Below are 27,245 nucleotides of genomic sequence, written 5' to 3' on the forward strand. Positions count from 1 at the left end.
CTAGCGTGTGAGGTGTCTGAGGCCGTGTGGACGTCCCGCAGGATCGGCACCATGTTTGTTTACAACACGTCAGATGTTTGAGAAAAGAAGTGCTTGATTTGCTCCACCTTAATGAGCGCCACACACGGGAGGCGACGTCTACTCCAGTCGTGTATGTATTATCCTGAGTCACCGTCCAGATTTAAAAAAAATATTGTCATCGTGCACATGCTGGCTTGCGACGCGATCCCAGAAAGTTGAAAAATGTTCAACTTTTCATCGCTGTCACCCAAATGAGGAGCAATCAGCCGGCGTTTCATTGACCGACCAATGAGCGGACAGGATGCTATTTAGTACTCTCTCTTGCTGTGTCAAATTTCCCGGAGCTATTTGACATTTCTCAAAAAGAATGTAGATATATAAAAAGGAAAGCAGTGGCATGGGAAGTTGTTAGCGCCAGAGTAAACATATTAGGTAAACACGGCCATTTACGTATGTAAGTTTATAACTGATACTAGCAAGATCTGGTACTAGCAACAGGAACGATAACTCCTCTCAACTACTTTGATACCCCAAAATTCACGCCGACAGACGATCGAAACACGGGAGAGTCGTAATTTGCTCTGGATGTGAGCATGTCGCTCACCGGTGTCGCTGGCCACAGCCATTCGTCGCCTCCCATGTGCAGGGTTTGGTACGCATTGGCGATGCGTTTTGCCAATTGTGGCTTTTTGTGGGCTACCGTGTGTGGCGCCCATAATCTCCCTACAGCATGGTACAGGCAATCTCGCTTAATTGGAGCATTTTTAAAATGTATTATCGGTCATCGGAGCTATTTTATTAATGTCATCGAATTTATCGGTATGACGTCATTATTTCCCATATCGGCCTGATAATTATTGGTCCGATATTTATCGTGCACCCCTAATGTAAATTGGGTGACATCATATAAATGAAAGACAACAGTAAAAACATATAAACATGTCAAATCTTGCCTAGGCGCGCCACATTGGGTATGGCCGGCTCTGCTTAAGTTTGATAACAAGCGACTGTGCTTAACTTACAGTCTTTATCTACTGTAATAAGCGGTCTCATTGCAAAAAGTACTCCAAAATAGCCAAATTAAATGTGAAATCCTTTGATGCTCGCTGGACTGAGTTCTTACGAGGTGTCCACAGCGGTTCAAACTTGTTATGTCCTACTTTCAAGGCATCTTTAGCCTGAAAATGTTGGTTGAATTACTAATGTAGGGTATTTTGGTTTTTGTTTAAGCATTTCGATGTAATTTGTGACCTCATTCATGTCAAACCATAAGATAGCTCCAGTTCATTATCAGCACCGCCTAATTGGGAGGCAACGTCAGGGCGGTTTAAAGGGTTCCCCCTTCCGAGCCTCGTCTTCACCTCTTCCTCAGCCTTGCAGCAACTTTGATGTGGACTAATGATTGGAAGGCAATCATCTTTCTTTTTGGAAGGGATGAGGATGGATGGCGCACTCTCTTGATATTCTGCCGACAAATGGAGCACCTCCTCTAAATCACAGCTGTAGAGCAAAGATAATATTTAAGCTTCCCCCTTCAGCTGCTAACATCAAAACACAGCAGCAGCAGCAGCAGCAAAATAAATAATAATGCAGAGCAGGGTGGCCCAGTCAAGAGAAGTGTTGGTGATTAGCTTGGCTTCAGGAGCTGCTGGACACAGCACAACACAACACACATATTCCTACGGGAATGGCAGCCCAGCTTGCTTCCAGCGCTTTTGGCAAACAGCTCCATGTTTTTTTTTCCTCCACGGCAGCTGCTGCATCCCCGGGCTTGATAGGCTATTAATACCCCGGCTAATTTTTAGCAATCCATTCCCATTTAGTGTTTTCCACTTGTCACTGCATTGATTAAGAGGCATCAGCGGGACTTTGACTTCAAATGTGATGTACAAGGGTAGGTACAAAGCGGTGGGGCTAATTGTTGCACGCTCAGGAAGCTTGGAAAAGGACCCATAAAGTATCACAGTGGCGCTATTTCACATGTTACACCTGCACAGTGTTGGAGATTTGATACTGTTAGAGGTGTAAACTGACACCATGTGTCATTGTAACTATTGTGGTGTATATATGGTACATTTTGGTTACTTTACGGTGTCACAATATCAGAAACACCTCTCACTGTGATGAAGTCCATAACACGCACATGTATACATTTAAATACATTACGTAAATTAGCAAAAATAAAAGCAGACAAAAAATGTACCAGTATAATAAAGAAAGCATTAAAACCACTACCAATTACTGTGCAATAATTAACAGGGATGAATTTATACCTGTACTGTACAGTATCTGTATTTTTGACAGCATCAAGTGAACCTCAAGATATCAAATCATCAGGATTTCAGTATGTTTTTTCCATTTCGTTTCATTTATTTTTTTGTTTTGTGTGTTCTGTCTACAGTAATGGATCTCAATAGATTGTGCAGGCTTACCCTATAAATTTTACATTACGTGGTTTACCTAATTATTACTTCCTTTTAATTTTATATATTTTTTAAATTTGTTTTGTTTTGTTTCATCTAATAAATCTCAATGGACTGCACACATTTACCAAATTAATTAATTTTGAATGTATTGAATTTATTTGTCTTTGTAGTTTATTTTAGTTATTCATTATATAATCCATTCTTTATTTAATTGTTGGCCGTGTGTTGCTGTTGTAGGCCTGCAAGTGGTGCTACAGCACAGGCTGTAAAAACGTGACGCTTGTAACAGCAGCACAGAATGACTGTTGACAGGAAAACAAAAGAAAAAGGTGGTGTAAAAGACAAATATGGATATTTTAAGGTGTTTTTTTTTTATTGTGGATGTGAGTGTGCAGTCTGTCAGTGCATGCAATGGTTTTATCATTTTCAGCAGTCTCATCACCTATTCCCCTTTACAAAGCTGCATGTTTTTGTTTGACAACAGAGCCATGGGGAGCCCAGCAAAACATACTGCAGTTTAATTTCCTCCATCAGAAAGTGAATACATTTCGTCGTTTTACGTCCTGCAGGAAATCGAGGAAGCCTGCAAGCGAATCAGGCTGGAGGCAGATGACCTGGGGCCCGATGCTGGCAATATCAAAATCATTCCGCTGTACTCCATGCTGCCCCCCCTGCAGCAGCAGAGGATCTTCGAGCCGCCCCCTGCAAAGAAACCGAATGGCGCCATCGGAAGGAAGGTAAGCGCAACCTGCCTCCCTCACTCTCTGGGCTTTCGCTGCAGAAGTGACTCACATATGCAACATATGCTAGCATTTGGAAATGATGGGTGTTAGTCACGCCCTCTGAGCAAACTGAAAACCAAGTCAAGACTTTGCAGTATTCAGAGGAGTCAAGACAAAGGCCAAAGAAATTTGAGACCAAGATGAGGTTATGGCTTCCAGGATAACACAATGAATCTATTTTTAAGCTAAAGGCAAGGCCAATCCTGAGACTGATATGCCCCAAACTTTGAAGGCCAGTTTTCTGACCAAGACTACGGTCTTTGTTTAGGTTCTCCCTAAATGAGGAAAATGAAGCTCTGACTTACACTATCTGAGCAAACCAAAAACCAAGCCAAGACGAAGACCTAGAGGCATTAAGAGGAGAAGTCAGGACATTTATGACCCAGACTAGGTTAATTCTTGCTAAATTTCACTTGTATAGCACTTTTCCACCTCTAAGGCACTCAAAGCGCTTTTTTTTCTCACTGTTAGCACATTTACCTACTGATGACGCAGCATCAAGAGCAACTGGGGGTTCAGTATCTTGCCCAAGGACACTTCGACATTAAGGGAGGACAGAGGATTGAACCCCCAACCAGGTTGGGAGACGACCAATCTACCACCTGAGCCATGCTGCCCCCTTCTAACACTGTTTTTTTATTAACATGAGTGAAACTAAGCATTGCTATCCCTGCAATTAATCTGTATTAAGTCCAAGACTGGTTCTGAGACTGAGATGCATAACTGGTCAACTCCCCAATGTTTGAGTCTAAGACAAGACCGATTCTGACACTGAAGTTCTACAAAAGTTCAAGGTGTTGGAGACCGATCATTAGTACTACAAAACCATTGGAAACATTGGAAAAGTTCCCCTAAACGCGGAAAATGAGGCAGTAGAGGAAACTAAGCACTGCTGTTTCTGCAAGATTGAGGTTTTTCAAATGTTGAAGGTGATCAAGACTGATCTTGAGTACTACTACTGCACTTCTGAAAACTAAGTACCGGTACTCCTGAAATGCAGAAAACAAAGCAGAAGATGACCAAGACTTGAAATTGTTTTGCTTTTGAATTCTGTCACTTTCACAGAGTTTTGGGCTTGGCTGATCTTGAAAATATTGCTTGAGTCCAAGACAAGACTGAATGTGTGAACAAGATCCTCCACAAGTTGGAGGTGCCAATGACTGATCTCGAGAACGACAACAGTTAGAGAAATCAAATACTCCCTCCCTAAACAAGGAAAACAAATCAGAAGAGGACCAAGATTTTACATTTAGTGCTTTTGGTTTAGTATTAACACAACTCCTTACAGCTATGGTAACTGTGGCAAAATCTGTCAATTTTTGAAGATATAACATCCGTAATATAATTTTTTTTTCTTCGCTTGAGGGCAACCGACTGATATGTGAAGATCAGCAACTACAGGGTATTTTTATGTGAGCTATTGCAGGAACTCCCAACGTCATCAGAGTCCAACGCCTTACACGATGTCCCCATGTCTAAACGTATTCTCATTTGGACAACATCTCAACAACGCGGCGGCAGCAGTGTTGGCCCGGCATCTGACAGAATATCAGAACATCATCACTGCCGGTGAACTGAGCAAACATCCCCCCTCCATCTCCCCTCTTGGCGTCTGATCGGGAGACGGGTGGTGATGGATGACTCATTGCCGCAACCCCTCTAATTGAGGCGGACTGAGCTGACATGTTAGCAGGGGGAAATATTTACGGGGCTGTCAGACTCGCCGCGGCGAAATTTCTGGAACAGAAGCGCAAGTTTTTTGATCAAAGACTGTAATTTGCTTTCTGTTTGAGTTTGTCAACGCAGGCTTAAGACGCTCATGCTTAGCTGGTTTGATTACTTGGGATAAGATCAAACATTGTTCACAGTGTTTGCTGTTTTAGAGTCGACAAGAATGTGGCGACCGATACAGGGAATACGTCAAACCCAGGAGTTAGCTTCACTCCTTCTGAGGGGCCTCACGTCGAGTGAAAAATGCGAAGATGTCACTGGAGCCTCGCCGAGAGGAAGTCATGAAAAAGAATTAAAGCTTGTCACGCCCGCCGCTGTGCATGCTAACGACTGCATTAGGCAGCCCTCGATTAACATAAAGCGCTCGCTCGTCATTTAGTCTCCATTTGTCCAGGAAAGCCACAGATCGTCATGTTTTTTTTGTTTTTTTTAAACTCATTCTAATCTCACTTTGTCCCGACAAGTGCGTTACGATGAGTTTGTCTGGAAGTACTCCCTCAAATGTCATCTGTGGTATATCCGCTAGATGCATCTTTGTTGACGCTCCTTTAGCTTCAATCCGTGTCAACAAATCTCCCAAAATGTGAGAGATGGCCCCTCTGCAGGTAATAACCCAGAAATAACACTCTTAATGATATTGCTGATGAAGCTAGGCCCTGGATTATCCTGCGCACCAGCAAACTGGAAGTGTTCTGTGTGTAATGGGCCCGGCCTAAGATAATCCTTCAGAATCAATGCGGTCAATGAAGCCGACTGTATGATCATGAAATGGGAGAAGGTGTCATGTGTGGCATCTGCTGGTGTCCCATAGACAACTTCAAGAGTTTAGCCATTTTTAATGCAATCTTGAAGCATCCATGTGTCCCGTTACAACTGACACGTGGTCGTTTTTTTTTTCCCTTGCACCTGAAAAAAAATCAAGACAACAAATGCAAAAATGCTAGTTAAAGATCGTCTATATGACAGGGGTGCTGTAGTGTTTTTCAGAAGGTACTGTAAAAAACATTTCTCAAAGATGTGCTACATGGCCGAAGCGCTCTGCTGTTTTTTTAAGGTCTTACTCCAAAAATGCTTGTGTAAAATCCTCTAAATAATGGGAACGTGATGCTTTTTTTTAAAGACTTACTGCAAAGACGCTAGCCAACGATCCTCTATGACAGGAGTGCTGTCCTTTTTTTAAGAACCAACTGCAGTGGAGTTAGATACATGGGTTAGGATATGAAAAAACAGAACGATTCAATAGAATGTACAGTATACAATACAGTGTACAAACGATATATACGGGTACCATTTGTTGATGTAGACATTCATCTTCATTTTCTATGCCGCTTGTTTTCGTTAGGGTCGTGGGGGGTATGCTGGAGCCTATCTTAGCTGACATGTGGGGCAAAAGGTGGGGTACACCCTAGACTGGTCGCCAGCCAGTCGCAGGGCATTCACACTAACATGAGTATTTTTGGAACGTAGAAGGAAGCCGGAGTACCCGGAGAAAACCCATGCACGGAGAGAACAAGCAAACGCCACACATTTCGCAAATGGAGATACGAATACAGATCTGTGTGGTCAATACGCTCACCACTAGGCTACCGTGCGGCCGACATAAATCTTGCATGATAAAATTAAAATGTGTCCAAGCAAAGATAAGTAAATAGCACTATTTGCCACATGGGTGCAAGTGGAAAAGTAAACAATCCCATACTCAAAATGACTGTGCACCATTTCAGCCCGAGCATAGTGTATTGAACACTCCAGGTACTGTAGGTAACAAAGGTGCAACATTTAAAAAAAACAAAGGGTACTCGTCTCTGTTGGTCTGCTGGTCTCGGTAGTATAATTTGTTGTGCTACAAGTGGACTTCAGAACTGCTCTGCATAATTTATAACTTACTAATAAATGGCATGGCTTTTACGCCCTTCTAGTAAAATCCAAATATGTTCCAAACTTTAGATTTTTGTTTTGCTGATGTGTTGAAAATCTTTTGCGGTGACTAGCTAGTGCTAGCATGCTGCTGCTATTTACATCCATTCTTGTCTTCAGTCATGGTAATCTACAAAGCATGCGCGACAATCGTTTCGCTGGCAGCCCAGGCTCTCGTGTTGTTTTAGAGACGCACTGTCAACCCTGATACCTGAAGCATGTCTCTACAGTCGACTAATCTAAGGATTTATGGCTGATTCTTATCGATACAGGAGGCTGTTACCGACACACCCGTAGCTCTCTTTTGTCAAACCGGATATCCGGTCACATAGGTTTGTCGTTCACTACCCTAGACTGCAGAAATGCTGGCCAAAGGTTTATGTGATAAGAGTGCCGGCCGTTTTGGGGAATCTGCATTAAACATCCTTGAAAGACCCATATTGAAAACACTGCTTTCATGTTCTGTATGTTCAATAATCCCAGAAGGTTTATTGGATTCCTGTGGGTCTCGTCGTCCACCCACCAGCATATGAAGTTATGACTCTGAAGAGGCGGTTGCCAGTTTGAGTGGACTATTAGTCAGCCATCACAGTACAGAATGCTTTGATAAGCTGGTCGTGTTTCCACTCTTATATAAGCAGAAGTCACCCTAGCAGCAGACGCTGTTTCGCGTGATCCCCCCCTCTTCTCTGCTTGGGTATATGCTGACAGCACGATGCCCCATTGGGTGGGATGACTCATTTGACTGTCATTTTTCATAGACAGCCTCGCAATGGTGCATCATTGAAGTAAAAACTGATTTTTTTAATTTGCAGTTTTTTATTTCCTCCATGTGTTATGTCAGTATTTTTATACGTTTATTAGGTAACAGTATGGCACCCTCCTGGTTCGGTATGAGAGTTAAATTTATTTTTGGTACCGTAAGGGTACAAAATAAGTGAAATCCGTGAAGTAGCCAACTTCATTTTTTTTTTACAATTATTATATATGTTTTAAGGCTGTAAAACCCCTCACCATACACTTTATACACTTTTCTCAGACAGGCAGTAACATTTTCTCATATTTATCTCTTGTTTGTCAAAAAGGTTCAAACCTTTGGTTTTGAGTTTTGAATCAATCTACTGGTGGGACACAAGAAATTCTTAAGCCACTTATGCGTATTTCACTCCTGTGATCGTGCCTTTTCGCGCCGTTCCGCTGTACTGCAGCGTTTTTGTATCCTTGTGAAAACATTTTGCTGCAGGCCTCCTCCTCCGAACCGAAGATTAATTTACAAGCTAGCAAGCAAGCAAGCTAGCGATGACAGCATTTCAGATTTTACTCATTACGTTATGCCTTTTTGCACTATTTTTCCATTTTTTATGTTTTTTTTGTGTGTTTATTTTATTTCTACAATGTGCCCAGGCCCATCCCTAAGCGCTGTCTTCTTAGCACAATCGCTAGTCATAACTCCTGCCAGTCAAAGGCGGGGCTGCACTCTTAGGTCCTGTCCACACAGGAACGTTCCTGGTATTTTTTATTGGCGGGTTGAAAAAAAATTGCATCCACACGGTGTTGAATCAGTAAATAGTGACATCCACACGGGAACGTACCACTGGGTGAAAACGATGTAATATATAAGGCACACCTACCTGTGGTGTTGTAAACAGTGTTGGAGATGAAATTCTCCACAACCTCCTAAAGGTCAAAGGACCACTTTGGAAAATTAATTAAGCCAATTCCACCTCCGCCTTGCGTGCTCTTTAATCTCCTGTTATGAGAAGGAAGGAAGACTCTCACAATAAATTTAGATTTTTTCCAAGTGTATTGAAAAATAAGTCAGACATAATAATTGAAAGATAAATCAGACATAATAATTGACAAATAAGTCAGACAGGATAGTTTCCGCATTCTACAGGTACCTGGACCCCATTTCATTTCACCTGTACCCATTTCCTGGCTGAAAATGAAAGAGCGTTCCTCGCCCGATTGTCCCATAGGCATTGTTTCCTCAGACCATTGGCGCCAGTCCCTCCAAAGATAACTTTCTCCTAAATTCCTTGACGAAGCTTGTGACGCCAGCAGATGATAGCCGGCTCCTTTGCTGTCCCGATAAGACTTACTGTAGTTGTTGACGTAAACAAAACATTCTTCTCCTCAGCCTATGTCAAGGTTGTTTTGTCTACATTCTGGCTGTTTAACCTTTGACACACTTAAACAGATGTTCACCTTACTCTGCTAATTATTTAATAAAGCATTATTTCTATAAACAGCAACTTTGTCGCCAAATCTGGCGACATTCCAAGCCGTCTTAGCAACATCTCAAAAGCGACTAGCAACAAATCTACCTACTTTTTCTGGAGTCGTTGGAGAGTGTTATGGTACATGTATTTTGGGACTTTACAGTGAAATCACATATTGCTCTGCAGTTTCTGTTCTCACTGAGCAGCAGTGGGTGCTGCTGAGGGGTCCTCCCCGCTCCAAAGCAGCCACAAGCGGTCAGTGCACAGTCAGCTCCCGTGGCACACTGACAGCATATTGGAGCTCTACTCACCCATGAATCACGCATGCGCAAGGCGTGACGCTGCCGGGATGGATCTTGTCCTGTTTTACAGAGTGGAATCTAAAACGTAAATGTTATTTAATCTTCATTAAATTTAGGGACGCTCCAATCAGGGTTTTATGCTGCTGATTCCGATACTGACCATCCATGAATGAAATCGGCCAATACGAATACCAATCACAACTGTAAATTTTTTTAATTTACCGTCATTTCCGGTGTATAAGACGCACACAGTAACTTTAGAGAGAAAGACTGATTGTACATATAAGCCGCACCAGACTATAAGATGCACATGTCCACATCGTAAAAAGACATATTGCGGTGCACATAAGTCCGAGAGGCCCAGGCAGCTCTTTTCTTGACAGGAGGCAATCATCAGCTGTAAGAAAACTCACAACAAGCTTATCAACCCATCGGAAATTGCAAGAGGTCATTACTCAGTATAACGGTGTCATCTTAGATAAAGGCCTAAAATCATCACACAGCAACTTGACACACAAAAGGTATACCTAAGAAATATACAATACAAGTACCAATATGAGTTTAAAATAAAAAAAAACAGCAACCATATTAACCCATAATGCATTATTCCCAGCAGAGCATTTCATTGGCCAGTGGCCGCCAAGTCACCTGACAGCACTGTTTCCAACTCGTCAGTAAGAGAAGTAGCTATTGGCTGTCCTAAAAATCGCTAGATGATGTCATCAGCTAATTTGCATATGATGTAACAGACACAGTAGGAAAAAAGCAGCCCCTCGTCGGAGAGACAAACAAGTGAGTAAAACCACCTTAATTACGTTTAGAACTACAAATAAACTTGATGGCTTCAACATAATAAAATAATTTTAACCCTTAAAGTGCCAAAGTTGCAAAATTGCAACAAGTAACATTGCTGAATTGAACAAGCCATAGAGACAAATATGATGACTCATGTAGTTACTATTTTGTACCAGGAGATAGCAGACATCTGTAACTTCAATCTGAGCAACATTCGTGGGCTTGTTTCTATGCAAAGTTTAGGAGTTTAATGAGTTTGAACTCCGTGCGCTGGCAGCAGAGAGTCTGCTCGCCATGACAGTCCAAAGCCATATTTTGTTGGGTTGAATTGCTTTTGTCCATACCTACATTCAATTTTGGCTTCCTTTTTTTGTCAAAATAAATAAATACAGTACATAAATAAAAAGCAAACACAAATTAAACTGAAAAAACTAATTCAACAATGCTAAAAATTGAAATGTAGCACTTGTGTTATTATTAGTATTATTTTACAAATTTCCATCCCTGACAGGAGTAATCAGTGGTGCAGATTGGCTGAATTATTCTTCCAATTTGGGGAGGTAGCGCTTCCTATTGCTTGGACTAATGTCATCAGATTGGGGTAAAAATTGTTTTTTTTTTAATGGATGTGGATCACGTCTTAACCTGTTGGCCTTTTTTTTTTTTTTTTTACAGGTTGTGGTGTCAACAAATATCGCTGAGACGTCACTCACCATAGATGGCATTGTGTTTGTAATTGATCCGGGATTTGCCAAGCAAAAGGTTAGCATTTTTGTGTCATTCGTGGTCCTTTTTCTGTGGTTGTCACCCATCTGGGACATACTAAACCGCACAGGTTCACCATCATGGCTTATCTATTCCTTATTTTTAGTGTTTCATATGCTTCATCAGGTGTACAACCCCCGCATCCGAGTGGAGTCGCTTCTGGTGTCGGCCATCAGCAAAGCGTCTGCCCAGCAGAGGGCAGGTCGAGCTGGACGGACGCGTCCTGGGAAGTGCTTCCGGCTGTACACAGAAAAGGCTTACAAGACAGAGATGCAGGTGGGAACAACCATTTTTAGCCTCTTTTCACAAAGAGATGTTGCACAATTGCTGCATTAAGCCATTACAGTGAGAACAAATATGCATAAAGTAAGCACACGATTGCACGGTTTTTGTGCCGCATGACATAACTAAACCCAGATATTCCTGATGAAAATGATATCTGCTAGGTGACATTTGTTGGTTATTTTTAGATTCTGATGTTTTTCCCGGCCCAGATTTCACAAAAAGCTTCTTAAATATACAGTCGAACCAGAAGGTCCGACTTTAACCAAAATGGACGCTTACTGAATACATTTTCCCATAAGAAATAATGTAAATCTAATTAATTTGTTCCAGAAAGCCAAAAAATGTTAACACAAAACATGTTTGTATAGTTTTACAATGATAGTTTTACATGCAGATCATTTGAAATGCATATAAACGCATATAAATGATGTATGAAAAGGATAAATGAACATTTAAGGTTACTTTTACCTTGATTGAAGATGTGATTCTTGACGTGACTGTCCCCAAAAACACGATGTGGCAGCAAGATCACCCACCACCGCCTTCCTGTTTGGCCATGAGTTATTTCTTGAATTCAATACTGTTTGACACCTCAATAACCCAAATTGGAGCCAAAGAAAGTTGTTAGTGCCAGCATTTTGATAAATAAGGTGACACAATTTAATTCAAGAACTAACTCATGACAAAACAGGAAGGTGGTGTTCGGGATTGATCTCTCTGCCACATCGTGTCTTTGGGAACCGTCACATCTTCAGTGAAGGTAAAAGTAACCTTAAATGTTCATTTATCCCTTTCATTAATCATTCATATGCATTTAGAATTGTTTTATGCATGTAAAACTATAAAAAACATTTTTTGTGTTTACATTTTTGAGAGTCAACCGCTGATGATGTCATAGACAGGCGAGGCAACATAGCTGACTTCCGGTTCCGGTTGCCATTTTGTTAGCTAGCTATCACGTAGGATGTTTTGTGATAAAAATACATTAAGAACGCAATTAAAAGTGTGTCAATAACACCACAAAACGCAAGCCATATTGTACGATAAACGGAACCAAGGCAAAATTGTGGCATACATTTTTACATTAACCGAAAAACATGCTAACCGGGTCGGACGCTTATCAAGGTTCCACTGTACTTTAATAGAGTGCCGTGTCATTGGTGGCGCCTCTGTGAAGTGAATGCCAGGTGTTCAAATTACGGCTTTGATGCTACTCAGAAGGCGGAAAATGCCCTGGTTGCTACAGAAAAATACCCACTATTCACGAGGGTTGTGTTCCAAGAGCCCCCTGTTTCAGTTTTACATATTAAGAAACTATTTCAAGCGTATAGTAGATGGTATTGTGCTTACAAAACATGCAGTTACCCAACATCTCATTTTGTCTAAGCATCTTCCGGCTGGAAAATGTTGGGTGAATTCACTTGAGAGACAGCACCCTCTGCTGTATTCATTGCTGGATCACTCTTTTTCCCTTACAACAGGGGTGTCCAAACTTTTTCCAGCAAGGGCCACATAGTGAAACATGAAAGGATGCAAGGGCCAATTTGATATTTTGGAAAGCAACACATGTAGATACAGTACTTTAAAAAAAGTCTTTTTTTTTCTCCAATATTTCAGCTTCATGCCACTAAAATGTTATTTTTCCTTGTAATCCAAAAACATGCATGTTAGGTTAATTGGCGGCTCTAAATTGTCCATAGGTATGAATGTGAGTGTGAATGATTGTTTGTCTATATGTGCCCTGCGATTGGCTGGCGACCAGTCCAGGGTGTACCCCGCCTGTCGCCCAAAGTCAGCTGGGATAGGCTCCAGCATACCCTCGCGACCCTAATGAGGAGAAGCGGCATAGAAAATAGACGGATGGATGATACAAGCAATTGTAATGCCAGCGCTGGAGAGAACGGTCAGCCCACCAACCGAGACCATGAGTTCCTCTTCATCATTATCATAGAAAATGGATGGATGGATAATATTACAATATTGCAGTAACATTTTTCTCATTCGATTACAACTTTTTTCCCTTAATATTTGGATAATATTTTTAGAATGTGTCGTGAGCGAGGTTCCCTCTAAGCTGCGCCTGTGCGCAATCGCGCACTGCTCTCCAGGTCTCTGTGCACCGCAAAAATATGCTGTGCACAAAATACAATCCAACCTGAACTTTAAATGAAATAAACACATAACAATTGGTTCTGTACCATTTTGCAAAGCAACGGAGTGAGTGCCAGGAAACAACAACAAGCAGAACATATAACACAATAATGAGCACTGTCGAGCCAATGATAAGATCCTGTTTGCACGTATTTACTCCCACAGCCGATCAATTTATTAACAGCATGTTACATGGTACATGCCGCTGTTTATGGCAGGTTAGCATATAGTTAATGCTGCTTGCTAACCCTGTATTATGGCGAAACAAACGAACAGTGCAACAGCATCTGCAAAAGCGCTGCTTTATAAAACATGCTGCAGAGCCGAAGTAGCAAGCCAGTTTTCTGAGTGAAAAGTGTGGACTGAATGTGTGGCGTAACTGTGCATCTTTTACTGCCGTTCTTTTATTTTGATGGCCGGACGTACCGCATACAGGAAGTGCTACGCCGAGTTTGTTTTGCTGAAGGGACCAAAAGGTTGGTTGTGAGTTTATTTAATTGATTTTAATATAGACAAAAGTAAACATGGCATCAATTTCAAGTAAATTTTCAGGATGAAATAGTGCAACAACGGGCTGATTTAAAACCGAAAGTGAAAGTCAAATAAGGAAATTAAAGTATACCTATTTAACAATATAGGTGGTAAACAAGATCCATCCATCCATCCATCCATCCATTTTCTATACCGCTTCATCCTCATTAGGGTCGCGGGGGCATGCTGGAGCCTATCCCAGCTGACTTCGGGCGACAGGCGGGTTAAACAAGATAATAAATTGAAAATAAAATAATAAACTAGGGGTTTTCTACAAGATTCAGATGGTTAATTGTATGAGACCATGGCTTATTTTGTCTGAGCTATAGAATAAAGAAAGCTACATTGTGGAATCCTCCTTGCTATCTGTTTGAATCCACTCATATACAAAATATAACAGAATCAAAGTTCTCAGTCCTCAGGTTTTGAACAAAGTCAGGTTTTGTGATGCTACAGTGTGCACGTCCAATGCCGCTCACAAAGGGCCAAGGAATGCTCAGGTTGTTTTTGTGTATGCTCAGATACTTGAAAAATTAGAGGGAACATTGGTCGTGAGCCAATGAAAAAACAGCCTTGTGCCGCAAATGGCTCCTGGGCCGCACTTTGGACACCCTTGCCTTACAGATAGTGGCATCAAACCACTTTCTTTTTAAGCTACCAGAAAAAGAAGTACAGTAATTATTCACAATTTAACACAGAGACGAGGGATCCGCAAATATACAGGGTCGCAAATGCCAAACCACAAACCACAGGGATCTACTGGACCATTTTTACAAGCTATCCATTGTTCCTTCAGGACAACACCTACCCAGAGATTCTCAGGTCCAATCTGGGCTCGGTAGTGCTGCAGCTAAAGAAGCTGGGCGTCGATGACCTGGTACATTTTGACTTCATGGACCCGCCAGGTTAGCAAATATTCCTTCATTTTTTATCCACCCTACAGTAGAGGGGGGGGACCCTTTACCGTGTGTGTTCACATTTGATTTAACATGAGACAATGTTGCTCTCTTGATTGTGATCAGTGTGGTCTTAATCGATATAAACGCGGTTACAAGCGTTGCATTTGGCTCCCAGTGGGCAGTTGAAAATTAGCCTCCAGTGTGATTTGGAGAATGTAATTCCACAACCATTGTTTAAAAATGGCTAACAAATATTGATTGGTGGCACATTATTTTGGGGTGCTTCTTTCTGCACAAACGGCAGAGTCGAACCTGAAGTAGCGTGATGAAGCGGCGTGCAAATGCAATCTGTGGCTCATCAGAAAGCGAGTATTGACTGCCTGAACCTTGCAGGAATCTAATATAGGGCTAAATCAATGGGCCCAAAGGCTAAAATGTACATTAAACCTGCTACTTCTTTGGAAATGTCATAAGGCGAATGAAAGCTTCATCGGCAGAGTCAAGTCCACTGATTTCTTATCCGTCGTCGCCAAGAAGGGGCAAACAAAAAGAGTGGAAAAGAAAGCTGTAAAAGACACATCCCTGCCTGGCGCGTAAAAATCGATCGGATGCGATTAGATATTATAAAGAAGTCTGTCGAAAGCGCTGGTAGCCTTCTTGTTAGGTAGCGGCATCCCATGCCACCAGTGGATCAAATAAATAAACCCCCCACCCCACCCCAGACAAGGCCGATCCGATATGTTGACGCTTACATTTTGTGAGGAACGCGGGGGCTGGCTGGCTGCCGGAGGTCAGTCACTGGAGGAATATAAAGGAGGAGGCAATAGCCAAGGTGATAGCGCCGCTATTGATGTAACCAATTTCATTCTCAAAATGGCGCCACGAGTGGGAGGAGGAGGTTGTGGGGGGGGGGGTGTTAATCTCAGAGGTGAGATGAAAAGTATATTATGGGGGAGGGAGGGTCTCCTCGGGAAGATGTAGTAACACTCTCTCCTGGGGGGAATCTGTTTGGCCTAATTCTAACTTGATTCAGAGCGCTCATCAAAAAAACGCTCAGGAAAAAAAAAAAAATCTCCCGACGGTACAGCGGCGTTTGATATCTGCCGAGATCGTTTTATCTCGTCGCCGGCTCCCGAGCGAGACAGACCCGGGATTTAATATCTGCACATCAAACGGCTGCGCTTGTAACCGCGTTTATATTGATTAAGACGACACTGATCACAATCAAAACAGCGCTATTGTCTGTCATGTAGAGGATTTTTGACTAGCATTTTTGCAGTATGTCGTATGTGTCAAACTCCAGCCTGCTGCAATTTCATCTGGCCTGTGGAACTGTTTGGAAAATAGCAAGGAACCGGCCCGCATCCCTCATCGCTTCTTACTGATGATGGGCACAATTATGTAATTCTTTCAGTTTCAACTATGCCTATGGCGTTATCGAATATAAAGTGACCACAGGGTTATATATAGCACTAAGTAGAACACCACTGTTACTAAGGGTACCAGATTCAGACTGAAAACTAACAATAATTTAACTGTATAGGGATAAAAACGACACCTCTTTAAAACTATTACACCCTGTTTGTACAAAATAACACCTTAACAAGGCATGGTATACTAAAAAATGATCATTTTAACCATAACATAGCATGCTGGGAAACACGTAATCCGCCCCATACTATACTGTATCTTTTGCCTGAACGTTGAGGGAATGACGAAGATTGTTGAGATTATTATGTTATTGGCAGCCATCTCCTCCCTCCCTTTTTCTCGCTCATCCAGTCAGCAGTCAGGACACATTTATTTTGATATTTTCAAAAATACTATATGCACACGAGTAAAGTTTGAAAAAAATGTGTGTCCACATCAAAACACATTTGCCGCCTGCCATGCACATTTTGTCCCAGTCTGAAAACACAACCACAAGCTGCCTGGCGCATTATATTGGAATGCAAAGTTGGTATATGTCGTCACTGAGTGCACGGGGAACTGGGATAAAAAGGTATGTAGGCCGTTTACTTATCTGTTTGTCAGTGCTAATGTCACATTTTCTCAAAATCTGACCAAGCTAAATACTACTTTTTGAGCCTGGATAATTGGGGAATATGCTGTCATGTTTGCAACTTCCAACATGATCTGTGTGTGTTTGGGGAGGCTGTCCTCTTTGTCCCGTGACCTAAAGCCGGTTTTGAGTTTTGACGCCCTGTGTGATTTGAATGTAACACCCCTTCCGTAGATCCTTAAAAACAGCAGAGCGCTCCTGTCACATACAGTGGATCTGGTTTACTTGTCAAGTCCTGGTCCACCGCGTTCTGCTTATTACTTAAAAAATTACCCGCTTAAGTCGATATGATCGTTGACCGCTTTTATTGACAGAAAATTTGAGACCCAAAAGAGTCATTTCTATGAAAAATGAGTGTCGCAGTATTGTTAACTTCATCATTATCACTACGCAGCGCAACATAACTAGTGTCTCGTTACACGGCATTAAAACTTGCACATGGTTACTTCTTGTTCATTGCAAAGTCAGCTTCAAAATAAAAGCATGTCAGCACTACCGCAGCAACTAACAAAATGCACCCATTTCATTTTTTTTTTTTTTAGATTGTTAGCCACCGGAATTGGAGTCGAGACATACAATGAAATTACTGCAGCAGCTCTGTTAGAAAAAGAAAAAAGCACTCAGAGCGCAGACTTCCGCCAAGCGCCGTAATTCCCCCCCCATATTGTGATTCACACCATAAATATTAGTTCTACATTTATTTTATCTACATATTTAGCTCCCTTGACCATGAAAACATACCACCAGCAATTGGATTCATAATAATATCAATATTATTTCAGTCGTTATTCACAAAAATCGCCTACAACTGTAGAGGATCTTTGATGAGTTGTCTCAGTAGGTTCTTAAAAACAGCATTTTGTAATCCATTCCATACAATGAACAGTGATCTCAACATCAAGTCCTTGCTATTTCGTCCTCTGCAGCTCCAGAGACCCTGATGCGAGCCCTGGAGCTGCTCAACTACCTGGCGGCGCTGAACGACGACGGCGACCTGACAGAGCTGGGCGCCACAATGGCCGAGTTCCCGCTGGACCCTCAGCTGGCCAAGATGGTGGTTGCTAGCTGTGAATTTGACTGCTCTGATGAGGCGCTCTCCATCACCGCCATGTTGTCAGGTAAGAGGGTAGTCTATTCCTGCCTCAAAAAAATACTAGTAAGTGTCATGTGCACACAGTCAAGCAGCAAAAGTCAGCTATTATTGGTGAAAACTTTTTCAAAAGTCGAGTAGCTGGAACAGCAGTGGGTTGTGCTACAGTGGTAATTGCATTTTAGGCTTGCCAAAGCAGAATGCTGCTCATTCGGATGAATCTTTATGCCTCCGAAGCATGAGGAGCCTGTGAGAGCAGGGGGGAAAATGGATTTCAATTTCAAGAGCAGGTGTTTCCGAACGGCAGCTTTCTGCTGAGTTCATTAGTGGTGTAAGCGCCACGCGTTACAATCGAGAAGTTGCAGCATTAAGCAGCTCCGAGGTAGAAGAGTCGCTGCCCGTGATCCGTCCCTTCTACCCCGACCCTCCTCTTCTTTCCCAACATTAGCATCAGTCTGTGGGGTTAACTTCTCCCTGTGGGCCCATACCGACCTTGTCTAGTCCCGCAGTGCTTCATCCGACCCCCCGAGGCCAAGAGGGTGTCCGACGAGGCCAAGATGCGCTTTGCACACGCCGACGGAGACCACCTCACTCTTCTTAACGTCTACCACGCCTTTAAACAAAGCAAGTGGGACCGCCTTGAATGCAAATATCTCACCACCCAGTCTGGATGTTTAACTCTCAATCATTTCTCTACACAGACCACGAGTCCTCCCAGTGGTGCTACGAAAACTTCGTTAGCTACCGCTCTCTGATGTCTGCTGACAACGTACGGTTTCAGCTGTGCCGCATCATGGAGCGCTTCGGGTTGCCGCGACGAAGCTGCGGACACAACTGCAGAGAGTACTACACCAATATCCGCCGCATGCTGGTCACCGGGTTCTTCATGCAGGTCGGGATTTTACACCAAGTACACCAACAAAGACAGCTTTATCACCATGTTTTGCTACCTCCACTTAGCATCACGGTTTAGCTTTTAATTCAATTTCAGTAAATCAATTTCAGTTAATACTTTTGTATTTGAAAAGTTATTTCTATTATGTATATGTCTCTATATTTTTTTGGTGAGTTTTGCACTCAGCATAAAGAATAGGCCTTGTTTGTTAATACGCTTATTTCGCACATTTGTTGTATTTTTAAAAAAGTGTAGGTGAGTCAAATCGACCCACGCCTAACACAGCAGAAGTCGAACGTGGCTGAATTGCTACAATTCGGAATTCCCTGAACATTTTCAGGGAACTTAGACCTCTAAAGTCACGCATGAAAAGAGTAGAAGAATATACACCGAAAGTTATGTAATGAAGAGTGACTGTAAAATCATTAAAGTTTTGTTGTTGTTTTTCACTTTTAGTGTGGAACCTTTTGCCCTCAGTTAGCACAAAGAATTGGTCTTATTCATAAATGTGTTTGTTAGAGCTGTCCCTTCTATACTGCCCACCCAGATTCTTCTGTTCTAACAGCTGTTGGAATAACGCTGTGTGTCTGAAGTCAAGTTTAACAGTTTAATATTAAAAAGGAGTAGATACAAGCAAGCTCTAGGTTCGAATCGCCGTTGGGCATCTCTGTGTGGAGTTTGCATGTTGTCCCCGTGCGTGCATGGGTTTTCTCCGGGTACTCCGGTTTTCTCCCACATTCCAAGAAACTGTATGTTACTGTCCATAGGTATGAATGTGAGTGTGAATGGTTGTTCGTCTATATGTGCGCTGCATTTGACTGGCGACCAGTCCAGGGTGTACAACACCTCTCGCACGAAGTCAGCTGGGATAGGCTCCAGCACACCCCAGGACCCTAGTAAGGATAAGCAGCATAGAAGATAGACGGATGGATAGATACAAGCAATTGTAATGCCAGCACTGGAGAGAACAGTCAGCCCACCAACCGAGATAATGAGTTCCTCTTCATCATAGGCCCACTTTGAAAGGCGGTCCCAACAGTCAGGAAACTTCCCGTTAACTGTTTGTTGGTATATTGGCCCGATCTGATTTCAGCAAATTCTTGGATAGAGGTCTGAGCGTCCTGGCTGGAAACAGGAAAGATGACTCATAATAAATGTACGTCTATGTGTGTGTGAAGCCATAAGGGCCCTATTGTTCATTTGCTCAGACAGACATGCAAAAAAATGTGCCACTGAACAAAACTTCAGCGTTACAATCGCTAATGTCACACGCAAGAAGAAGAACGTGAAAGAAGGTAGAAGATATACACCCACAGTTACATGAGGTAGACTTTTTAATGGTTTTATGTTTCACTATTAACCTCTTTTTCAGATACAACTGCAACTTTTCATTACGTTGTTACTGTTGGTATTGCTTTTTTTTTTTTAATGATTGTATTCCACTGTACTTACCGCTCAAAGGTATTTAGCTTTTCAAGTATGACCATTTTTTGCTACCTCCTTTTAGCATCACAGTTTATTATTGCAGCTAAACCGCTTATGAAATCAATTTTAGTGAATCTTTGGTTAATGGATTTGTATTTGCACAATTATACGTCTCTGATATAACTTTATTTGTATTTAAGATAGTCTTTGGCTTTCTTGCATATCACTTGCATATATGCGTACCACCACTGGTACTCGTGCCACCGTTTGAGTCACTCCTCCAAACTATTTTGGCAGGTTGCTCATTTGGAGCACACGGGTCACTACCTGACCGTGAAGGACAACCAGGTGGTACAACTCCACCCTTCCACCGTGCTGGGCCGCAAACCCGAGTGGGTCCTCTACAGTGAGTTTGTGCTCACCGCCAAGAACTACATCCGCACCTGCACACACGTCGAACCCGAGTGGTAAGTCTAACCAATGGTTAGCGTAAATAATTCATTAATGCGTTTGCAGGTTTTATTGTACAGCGGAAGTGGAAAATTTCAGGGAAAAATGTTTTTGAACGTGAAAAAATATACACCAAAGTTATGTAAAGTGGGAGGACGTTCAATGCAGCTACGTTTTTACTATGTTTTTTATACTTTGTTACGTTAGTTACATTTTTTGTTAGTTTTTACATCAGTTACATTAATTCTGTAAATAATGTCAATACCTTTATAGGTTTTACTGTACGCATGGGTTGAAATCTGGTCACACGGAACATATTTGGAAAAAATGTGTTCAAATGTGAGAAGGGTAGTAGAATATACACTGAACGTTACATAAGGTAGGGGGACGTGCAAAGCAGTAACATTGTTGCTATTGTTTTTACCTTCTACTTCGGTTTTACCCTTTTAGCTCCACTAGTTCCATTTTCATGTTCAGTTTTCACTACGGCTGTCAAATGATTAAACATTTTAATCAGATTAATCACCGTTTTTGAATTAATTAAGCATGATTAATCACTATTAGTAACTAGGTCTGAAAATATGCCCATTTTTACTGTATTTAAATAACATACAGTAAATATAAATGACAGGACGGGATTATGTATATTTGTATGTATTAACAGCTCCACATGAACTGAATATGTCAATCAAGCTAAAAGATACCGCACATGTCTAAAAATCTATTTGCCTAACACTAGTCTCTTTAATAGTAGCAGAACATTTGCATCGCACTTTAAACCGTGTTATTATGAGCACTGACGGGTTGCGTTCAAAGACATGTAATTTAAGGTAAATTTACTTGTTTTCAGTGTATTTTCCAGCATACTTAATTGTAGCAAATTGTACATTTTAATTAAGTGTTATGAAGTGAAGTGACTTCATGTTTTTCTTTATCTTTCTGTTTATTTACACACACACACACACACACACACACACATACATTATGAAGACGTTTTTGTTCCGTTCGGAGTGTCCCTGAATGCATCTCGCGGGAGACTCGGGACTAGAGACGTGTGTGAGTTGGAGATGCATACAGTATATGCTGTTGGAATTGTACTGCTGTTGATGTGTTCAGGTGAGAATGAAGGTATAAAAGAGCATCAGTGTGGGGATGCTCCACTGTGGTTCTGTCTGCCGTCATAACAGAGAGTCGTGCTTGTTCTGGTAATGAAATAAATTAGTTACCGCCGTTAACGCGTTATTTTTGACAGCCCTAGGTTTTATGTTAATTTTGTACATTTGTTTTTAGAGTGGGGAAAATTTCCCGGAAAAACAGGCCTCTAAGGTCACATAAAAGTTTGAAAGTTTTTATTTTAGTTACATTTATCTCGTACATTTGTTCTCATCTATCGAAAAGTGCGTATCTAAAAGAGTGGAATACGAGCATGGCTGATTTGCTACACTTTGGAATTTGATGCGCATTTTTGGGAAAAGTACACAATTCAAATTTCAGATGTGACAATAAACACAGAAAGTAGGGGGATAGTCAAAACATTTACATTTTTTTTCATGTTTTAGTATGATAAGTTGTGCCCTCAGCATAAGGAAGATGTCTTATACGTTAACTTGCTGTACCGTATTTGTCCGGAAGTTTTCGAAAATGTAGGTCCAAGCAGTTTAAGGCAACAAACGGTACAATGAACGGTAACTTGTTCCACTATATTGTTCCGCTGATTGATTCATGCCACAAAAGTACTTGTGCATTTTTCTGTAACAACTGTCAGTAATTGAGGGTCAAAAGGTATTAGGATTAATGTTGACGTTGTTTTTTTCAAGGCTGCTGAAAATTGCCCCGCGTTACTACGACATGAGCAAGTTCCCTCAGTGCGAAGCAAAGAGACAATTGCAGCGGATCATGGGAAAGCTCCCTCCGTTTTAAATAGTAGAGAATACACTTTTTATTTATGTCGATGTTCTTTTTGTCCATAATAATTGCAGACATTGCTGTTTATTTGTTCACTTAATAAACATGAATTTGTTTTTAAAAAATTGTCCAGTGTGTCAGTACGGTATTTTACAAAATATGTAATATTCTAATTCAGGAGGTCAAGTCATAAAATTGTATTGCTGTTGAAAACGTGTTTATTTTACTTTAAGTTTATAATCTTATGAGAATGCAGTACTAATTTTATGATCATAAAGTTTTTTTTTTAATGAAGAAAAAACTTATCTTTGGGGAATACAGTCCAAAATTTATGACGATAAAGTCACAATACAGTATTACAATTAACATTTTTAAAAGAACCCAAACAGTTTCCCTCTTATGAAAATAAAATCTGAATTTTATGATGATAATCACAAGTGTATTACGAATGGAAGTTTTATTTTTTTCTGGAGAAAGGTCTTAAATCATATGAGACTTAACGTATACCTGTGTTAAGATGGAAGGACTTTTGAGGATGTTGCCACTTTATCTGTGATGTTTTACAACTTTTTGGCCCACCAAAAAATGCTGTTTTTCGTCATAATTTTACCACTTTTGACCTTGTGAAATTACCACTTCTTCGCCATTCTTTTCAGTGTGGCCCTAATACATTATTTATTTTATTCACACAATAAACACGCATTTGTTTTAAAAACAATGTCCTGCATCTTAGTGCAGTGGAACCTCAGTTTTTGGTATGATTCATTTTTCAGCTAAAAATGTTGCCCAAATTTTACCTCACTTCTCGTACATTGTGTCAGTTATCGTACAACATCGGGCGTGACAAACTGTTGTATGTTGTTTACCCTTTGGCATGTTGACTCTTGTGATATTCATGAAGATGTGGATGGACTACTCCAATCTCACGATACCAGGCCGGTCCTGCTTTAATTGGCAAACTCAAATGAGGGTGATACACAAACTTGTTTGTTTGCTACGGTATCATTCTGGACACATGAGTTCCCAAACAAAGAATCCCACGCGTTGGGCACTCAGTGTTGTTGTGTTATTAATACATCGCATGAATCCATCTGAGTTTTGTAACATGCCTGTATTACAACCGGAACCGGAATTCATTGTCCCCCATTTGTGACATCATCACTGACTGTAGTTCTTTGCAAACTAACGCAGTTACACCACAAGTCTCTCCTTTTTTATTGATCATGGCTGCAAAATAACCCACAATGGAGCCAAAGAAATTTGCAGGTGCCAGCACTTTTGACAAAGAAGGTGAGAAACACGATTGAATTCAAGAAATAACTCACAGCAAAGTACGGAGTTGTCGTCCGGGTGGCTCTCTCCTCCATCGCCGCTGCCTCATCCCCATCTTGACAACATTAGTCTTCAACTGAGGTAAATGTGACAAATAATAATGTATCCATGCATTTCGTGTTGTTTTCTACATATAAAACTTTACAGTGGTGCCTTGGTTAATGTCATTAATCCGTTCCAGAAGATCCAACTCAAACCAAAACGGACTCTAACCAAAGCAAATGTTCCCATAGAAAATAATGTAAATCCAATTCATCCATTCCAGACACCCAAAATGTTAACACAAAACACATTTTATAGACAATAATTATAGTTTTACATGCAGAAAATGATTCAAAAATAATTACAAATGACAAATGTATGGGTGCTGGCGGCAGTGATGTTGCAGAAGTGCGCCGGCGAGAATGGCTGGTGCCGTGAACAGGCTACGCTACGTTTGAATGCTTAGGTTTTGTTAAAACCAGAAATGAGGGTTATAGATGTAAAATGAGTCAGGCAGAAACACAGAGTGTCACCCTTAATCCGCCGCCAGGTTGATAGACCGTGATGTGGGAAGCGGAGTAGGTGTGTGTGCACGCAGCTGATGGCGGCGCCACTCCCGTCACATTTGCATACCTCTGAAATGACGACGGTTTTCTTTTTAAGCTGAAAAATTCCGAGGTCTTGCACCCTCGTCTCAGAACGGTCCATCGCCTTTCTGTTTTGTGCGGTCCATGTGTTTGTTATGTCGCGGATCGCTCTACAGCTCTGATACAAACGCTGTTGTTTTGGACACTAAACCAGCAGAACGCAAGCCAAGGTAAAACATTTTTTTAGATTTAGGTTGTTAACCGAAAAATGCTGTAACCGAGGCGGACGTTAACCAAGGCACCACTGTAATCGTTCTATATCCATGGTGTCCAAACCTTTTCCACCGAGGGTCACATACTGAAAAATGAAAGGATGCCAGGGCCACTGCAATATTTTGGAAAGAGACATACTGAGAAGATATATTTCAAGAAAACAACTGAAGAAAATAACCTCAAGAAGAAATAGCCCATTGTTGTTTTTTTAAATTTTCAAAATATTTAATCTTTTATGTTAAATAATCTTTGTTAAATGTTAAATAAAATTTGTTCTCATATTTAATCTTTAATCTCATATTTCCTGGACCTAATTTTCCAAAATAACTTCTTTTGGCTTTGTTTGTTTCTCATAATATTACAACTTTAAAAACAAAAAACAAAAAACAATTTTTTCTTTAATATTTCAACTAAATTGAAATGATTTTTCTTCATAATATTACAAGTTTATTCTCATAAAATTGTGCCGTTTTTCTCGTTAGAATACATTTTTTTTTCTCTTGACTTAATTACAGCTGTTATTTTCAATTTTTGTTGTCGTTTTTTTGTTTATTTTCCAACTGTTTCAACTTTATTTTCATATTTTATAACATTATTCTCATAATATTTTGTATTGATATTATCGTTTTGTAATATTATTCTTGTAGCATTAGAATTTTTTACGCAACCTAATTATAAAAATTACAACTTTGTTGCTGTGTTTGTTTTTTAGAATATTACAACTTAAAAAAAATGTCGTTCTCAAACATTCCATCTTTATGCTTCTAAAATGACATTGTTTTTTATTATATTATTTTTATTTTATTATTCTCGTAAAATTCGGACTTTTTCTTATTAGATTACAACTTTGTTTTGACTTTATTCTTCTAAAATTACTGGTGATATTTCCATTTTTGCTGTTTTTTTTAAGCTATAATTCTATTTTAAAGGTGTTGTGTATAAAAATTGTGGGGGTCTGGAACGGATGAATTGGATTTACCTGGTTTCCTGTGGGGAAAATTATTTCAGTTTTTGTACGTTAGACGGACCGGTCGGAACGGAGGTTCCACTGTCTTTAGTCCCAATCGGGAAGCAGCGAGACAAAAGTGCAAGTCACTGCATTGGGATGCTAAATGTAGATTTCCAAATTGCGCAATATGCTAATTCAAGAGGTTAGCACTTGTTCTTTTTAGCAGGCCGGCCACACACACAACTTTTTAAAGTGCTTTGTGTGAAGCAGAGTCATCCTTCTCCCAGCCAATAGAAAGCCCATTAGTCTGAGCTGATCTGGAAATTATATGGAATCGATCCCAGGGGGTAAGAACAGTTTTTCAGGCTCGATACTTCCCATTGATTCCCGCCTGCTATAATTATAAATGAAAATCGTTTCAAAGCCAAGTTGTGTTTTGAACACTCGCGCGCTCTTTGGATAATATTAAAAGTGATTTTTCTCTCTCTTTGTTGGTGTTTGGAGAAGAAGTTACATAAGGTCACTCGGCAGCCCATCTTAAATGACGACAATTTATCACACGGGGCATCTATTGGATTTTTAGATGCAATCCAGTGTGCAAGTGTATGAAAGCACTGTTAAAGTCCAAGTGCTCTACCAAGTGGTAAAAGTTGGTCAATTACCGTTTAACAAAAACATTTTTTACGGAAAAAGTTGTCATGTTCCAACAACCGTCATAATTTTATGCTAATCCGTAAAGTCGTAAAATGCTGGATTATGATTTTTAAAAAATGTTTGATTTTTTTTTTATTTTAGAAGAAGTCAATTAACTTGAATAAAGTCTGAATTTTATAATAATACTGTATTACGATTTTAAAAAATATCAAGACATATGAACTTTAATGTGAAGTAAGTCATTATCTTACAAGAATGAGTGATCAGAGATTTCCCATAACATGATCCTATTACGTAATTGTTGTGTAAATATATATATATTTTTTTAGTACAAGAAATCTAATTAATTCTGGATTTTGTAATAAAAAAATCAAAATATGGCATTAGGATTACATATTTTTGGGGAAAGAAGTTTGTGATAAATTAATTTTTGAGTCGCGAAAATAGTAATCGCTCGTTTTCCGGCATAGTCCTAGAAGAATGAAGTCAGAATTTTGCGCTAAGTCTTAAGACTGTTTTACGATTCTTTTTTTATTCCAGGAAAACGTAGGAATTGTGCAAAACTGAAGTCAGAATTTTATGACGATAAATTCATAATGTGTTTATGATGACATTGTTTTCCAGAAAAGTAATCTTACAATTTTAAAGTTGCTGGTTTACAAAAATTACATTGTTGGTATGTATTAAAGTTGAATTTTTTTGGGGGGGGAAATTGTAATAATATATATTATATAATTATTATTTATTATATAATTATATAATATAAGAATGTAATTATTATTAATTAATAATTATTAATGATATTTTTTTCTCC

At 40.4% G+C, this 27,245-nt stretch overlaps 1 protein-coding gene across 1 annotated transcript in view; it reads left to right on the forward strand.

Annotated features, from left to right (window-relative positions):
- dhx15 (DEAH (Asp-Glu-Ala-His) box helicase 15) overlaps window positions 1-22,803 on the forward strand; it is a 33,114-nt gene extending 10,311 nt beyond the window's left edge. The window contains exons 6-14 of the mRNA XM_054752570.1: window positions 3,017-3,184; window positions 10,872-10,958; window positions 11,088-11,237; window positions 14,725-14,833; window positions 17,816-18,007; window positions 18,481-18,603; window positions 18,681-18,871; window positions 20,597-20,766; window positions 22,567-22,803. Of these exons, the coding sequence (XP_054608545.1) occupies window positions 3,017-3,184; window positions 10,872-10,958; window positions 11,088-11,237; window positions 14,725-14,833; window positions 17,816-18,007; window positions 18,481-18,603; window positions 18,681-18,871; window positions 20,597-20,766; window positions 22,567-22,669 (1,293 nt within the window). The 3' untranslated portion in view covers window positions 22,670-22,803. The remainder of the gene's footprint in view (window positions 1-3,016; window positions 3,185-10,871; window positions 10,959-11,087; window positions 11,238-14,724; window positions 14,834-17,815; window positions 18,008-18,480; window positions 18,604-18,680; window positions 18,872-20,596; window positions 20,767-22,566) is intronic.
- The last annotated feature ends 4,442 nt before the right edge of the window (window positions 22,804-27,245 follow it).

Source organism: Dunckerocampus dactyliophorus, chromosome 15, assembly GCF_027744805.1.
Source record: "Dunckerocampus dactyliophorus isolate RoL2022-P2 chromosome 15, RoL_Ddac_1.1, whole genome shotgun sequence".
In the NCBI taxonomy this organism is placed as follows: domain Eukaryota; kingdom Metazoa; phylum Chordata; class Actinopteri; order Syngnathiformes; family Syngnathidae; genus Dunckerocampus; species Dunckerocampus dactyliophorus.